Source organism: Homalodisca vitripennis, chromosome 7 (genome assembly GCF_021130785.1).
Source record: "Homalodisca vitripennis isolate AUS2020 chromosome 7, UT_GWSS_2.1, whole genome shotgun sequence".
In the NCBI taxonomy this organism is placed as follows: Eukaryota; Metazoa; Arthropoda; class Insecta; order Hemiptera; family Cicadellidae; genus Homalodisca; species Homalodisca vitripennis.
The window spans coordinates 131763182-131767733 of record NC_060213.1 but is presented as its reverse complement, the minus strand read 5'-3'; the positions used below and the strand labels follow the sequence as shown (position 1 = coordinate 131767733).

The 4552-nt window shown below is 34.1% G+C and overlaps 1 protein-coding gene across 1 annotated transcript; it reads right to left on the bottom strand.

Annotated features, from left to right (window-relative positions):
* Window positions 1-3249: 3249 nt before the first annotated feature.
* On the bottom strand, window positions 3250-4244 carry LOC124366891. Its single transcript, XM_046823490.1, has 2 exons — window positions 3819-4244; window positions 3250-3388 (listed from the first exon to the last, which is right to left on the bottom strand). The coding sequence occupies exons 1-2, from the start codon at window positions 3983-3985 to the stop codon at window positions 3250-3252; spliced, it is 306 nt and encodes a 101-aa protein (XP_046679446.1). The 5' UTR covers window positions 3986-4244.
* Between the last annotated feature and the right edge of the window lie 308 nt (window positions 4245-4552).

Below are 4552 nucleotides of genomic sequence, written 5' to 3'. Positions count from 1 at the left end.
GACTTTTGTAAATCTTAATAATTTTAATTTTATTATAGCAGAATTACAGATGTAATATTGTTTCAGAATGCTGAGCATTAACTTTGTTTTCTTTTTCATTCGGATACTAGGAAAACTGGACCATGGAGAGCTGTTCTATGAGTAACAACTAAGAAATAATCTTTCAGCATCTTGAAATATTACGAAGTAAGGAGTTGATACAAAGCAACCCTTGTTCGACAAAACACCGTTTAAATAATCGAACATTAATGGAAATTTAATAATTTAATACACAAGAGCGCACAGATGGGGGAGGCACGAACGAGACCTGTCCTCCGCAAGAGCATTTAATTTCAAAATTATCGATCGCATAAAAGTATATTTGTGATTAAAAATAAGATCGGTGTTGGAAATTTGAAGTCAAACTTAATTACACGGATAAATCCAAACTTGATTACAGTTTTAGTTTATGATACTCGGCACTGCACATAATATAAGACTTCACATTTTGTTCAAAGCCCTAAATATTTAAATTTTACCGTCACGCACCATCTATGAAAGAGAGGTTAGTTCTTACATTACTTGTTGCTTCTCGGTACTTTCAGTAACAAAGTACAAAATGTACTCGTCATTGATTTAGAATACTTACAGAGTACTCCTAAAATAGCACAGTTACATGTTCCGGTTACTGTTACTGCTAAACGAGTCTGAGTACTTTGTACCAGGAACAGTGGTAAAAAGTAGCTATATCGTATAAGTACGTGTAACAGTAACCTGTACCGGGTACTTTCTGTTTGTGGTAACTTGTACTCTCGGGACAGACGAGTACACGGTACAAAATATTTTTTGCAGTGGTAGCGACGTATCAGAAGTCAAAGTAGTGAGTGAGTTACCGAGCCTGAACAGGTCTGCACTATGTTAGTTTGTTGTCATTCGCTGTTACTACGAGACAACACCGGCCTGGGCAGTCTGATGATTTGCGCGTTAAAACGACCAGTTGCTGGTTACGGTAAACCAATAAAACATTCTCAATTGCTTATGTGTTAAAATTTTAACTAATTAAATAATGGTTTATAAGGATTTAAATTTATTTACTAGTCTGATGTTCGGTTTTAAGCGAGTAAAATTACAAAATATGACCTAAACATTCTTATTTATATTTTAACCCTTTGACACCCTCCTATCGAGACGTCAGAACCAGAGGGGTTCTATCTGCATTTTAACAAATTTTACAGTAGAGCGTTTTAAAAGTTTAAGACCTTCTGCAGGGCAACTTTATATTGTACTGAAAGAAAATTCTAGGTTATAAATAATCAACAGTTTGTTAGTGTTTACAAAAACCCCAGTTTATTGAAATATTAGTAAAATACAATTTTTTTAGGCATTTTTAAACAAAACAAAACGTGCTGATGGAACCTTTTGTCCCTGAGTACAAATCAATATTTAAAGTCCAAAAGGTCCTTAATTCAAAACTGTATTTAAATAGTCTACATCAACTGTAGGCATCCATTTCATCATAGATTTTATGTCTTTAATCTTGTCTGAAGGTAATTTCTTCCTGTCTCGCACTACGTTTGCTCCCCAGAGAATTCTCGGCAGAGTAGTTGTTGCTCGTCCTGTAGATCTGTTCGACTTATTTTTTTTTCACCAAGTTAATGCAGTTCCAAGGTTCCAAAGGATCATGGCTGGTTTTAAACTTTACTGATAGTAAATTAGATTGGCAAAATTGAAGTTGGCACACTTTAGTATAAGGGCAATCTTGATACGCAAGGTTCTTGCTTTGTGCTTGGAAGTCGAAGAAGTCATTTGTCAACATTTGGATTACTGAATAAGGTGACTTTTTATTAGATGCGATGATTACTCTTAAAAGAGAAAACAGGGGACCAAACCTCAGTTACTTTGAGTGCCTTTTCAATGTTGGAATGCACATTATCTACTTCCTGTATGCATGAATGGCCTGGAGTAGAATATTTCATTGTTACTCGTTCAATGTGTTTATTTTTTGCCATAATAAAGAAATGGCATATGAAATGACAGAGTCTCTCTGTTTTGGGGGAACACAACTGTCACTCCACAAAATATAATCTTTAACATCTGGAAACGCTGAACTTATTTTTTTCCATTATTTTTACCACTGCACTGGCAATATCATTCCCAGAACGACCACAAAGCGCTTCATGCCAAAATGCGCAATAGCCTTTTTTGTCTTTTGAGCAATGTGCAGTTAAGTTGTATACGTTCAACTTTCTTTTGTAAAAAAAACAGCTTACGTTAGCCCTAGGTAGCGCTATAACATTTTGTAAGTCAAAACATACAACGACTTTCATTACTCTCTCGGTCTTTTTTTCTTTCATTTCTCATAAATGTTTTATTGAACATATGATCATCATATTTGGCAGCAAGCTCTTCTGTCATTCGATTTTCTTTTTAGGGACATAGAGTATTCTTCGCACAAGTCACATCTGTCGGGACTTGGGTAGCAAAAAATCCAAATTTATATTCATTATTGAAAATAGATCTATACATTGATATGGATAAGAGGTTTCACCTTAAGTTCCTTGCAATGTTCAAGGTACATGTCAAACATTCTACTGATATTTAAGTCAGGGCTAAGATATTCTTTTGCTGTTTTTGCCCTGCAGTAATGGGACTCGACTTTTGCAAAAGATTCAATATGTTTCCTAAGAATATCTTTATCAGCTTTTTGCGTCCTGTCTTTAGTTTTTTTTCCTCTTTCGTCCGATTTCGGTACTTCACTTGATTTGTCCTTATTATTGTGAACATTGTAAATGGTCTTCTGACTCACTAAAAATAGTTTGGAGAAAAAACTGTTTACAAACTCTAATCTTTTCGTGTTTTATATGTAAAAAATATGAAAAGGAATTCTTTTTCTGGGGATTATTTTTCACCTTTGTTCTTACTGACATTTTGCACTCTGTATTTCTTAGTATGAAATGATATTTTTCATTTTTGGTCTATTTTATAATAGCTCAGCATAACAGCTTCACGCTCATCTTTGCTTACTTTATTACTACATTTAAATTTACATTTGCAGTCTAAGTGTTGAAGGTTCTTTTTGAGGAACAATCTTACCACATGAGCTGGTGTATGATCTACCCGTTTGTCGCCTCTCCTTCCTAACATTTTTCTTCCAATTCTTCGGATTCCGCTGTCTTTTTCTAGTTTTTTTCTTTTCCTTCATCGGCGTTAGTTCATCAGAAGTGGAGTCTTTTTCTGATTCTGTTTCACTGTAAGGAACTAGAGATCGATTTATTTTTTCCACTTTTGGTTCACTGTTGGGCTAACATCACAAACAGAACTATAGCTTCCTTCATTTTCCAGAGCTGGATCGGTATTGTTCGTTTGGGCTTCACTGGAAGTTTTATCCGTGTCGTCTGCATCAAACAACCTGAAAATAAACAAACGATGTTAGAACATAAAGCCAAAAGTCAACGATAAAGCTTTTTAAAAGGCCAAAGCATAAAAACATCATGTTTACATAATAAGTTTACAGTAGTTTTTAGTTATTCTCTGCAAGATGGAGACATACTAGGCCTACGCCATGGTTAAAACTTCAAGTTAAGTAACATGAAATATTTTATGATGACTAAACTTTTGTTTATAACCGTCAAATCATTGTTAAAATATAACAGTTAACCCACTAACTGGCAGTTGAAATGCGCCCGAATGTCATAGATTTTTTAAAGCGATTTTGCAAGGGTTGACTATAAAATCCGTCAAAAATAGTCAATTACTGCAAAGCTACCTATATTTGATATTAAAATGACCACAGATATAATCTAAACAAATCTAAAATAAACAAATATATATATTCATACCTTTTACAAAGTCTTCGTCGTTTTGGGTTTGGTGAAAGAATACAATCCTCTTCGCTGTTACTGTCGTCAGGTGAAGGTATATATTCATCATCACTATTGATGTTTTCTATTGACAAACTATCATTTAAACTGTCATCAATCCATTTATTTATGATATCACCATCCATTTTAATATGTTTACAAACACACAATGAAATTACTTTTAACACATTAACACGACAACATAACCTTACCAGCAGTGAAACAATACTATTCCCAGCTGATGCAGATAGAACTGTCTGGTTCTCAAGTTTGCCAACTTATGCAGATGGAACTAAATTTCCCTGCTTGTAAAATATTAACTGTTCATAATTACACAAAGATTGTGTTATATATTAGTACAAAAAGGCTTAATGTACACATTAATACAATAAAATGAAAAAATCAAAAAATTGCAGATGGAACCTCTGGTTCTGACGTCTCGCTATTTCAACCTCCAACAAAAATAGTGCGGCATGCAATATGTCTCTTTCTTAGGGGGATATTTCACGGAAAATAATTTTGTATGCTCATACAATGCAAATCATTGCCCAGCCCTTGGGTTATTAGGTTTATCTTGGATAAGCGTACAATTCTATTATGCATATTGACTTCAAAATACTGTCAGTACACCTAATATTTTATGCTACAAGGCGAAATGCAGTTTCTTCTCAAACTGCCATTTAATGGAGTAACTTTCCTTTATTTAGATGCAA

Bases quoted from the DNA above. Each gene is read 5' to 3' on its own strand.
- LOC124366891 (XM_046823490.1), bottom strand. From the start codon at position 3,985: ATGGATGGTGATATCATAAATAAATGGATTGATGACAGTTTAAATGAT. The intron at 3,389-3,818 runs GTATGAATATAT...GTTTATTTTCAG, and splicing joins CGACGAAGACTTTGTAAAAG to GTTGTTTGATGCAGACGACA.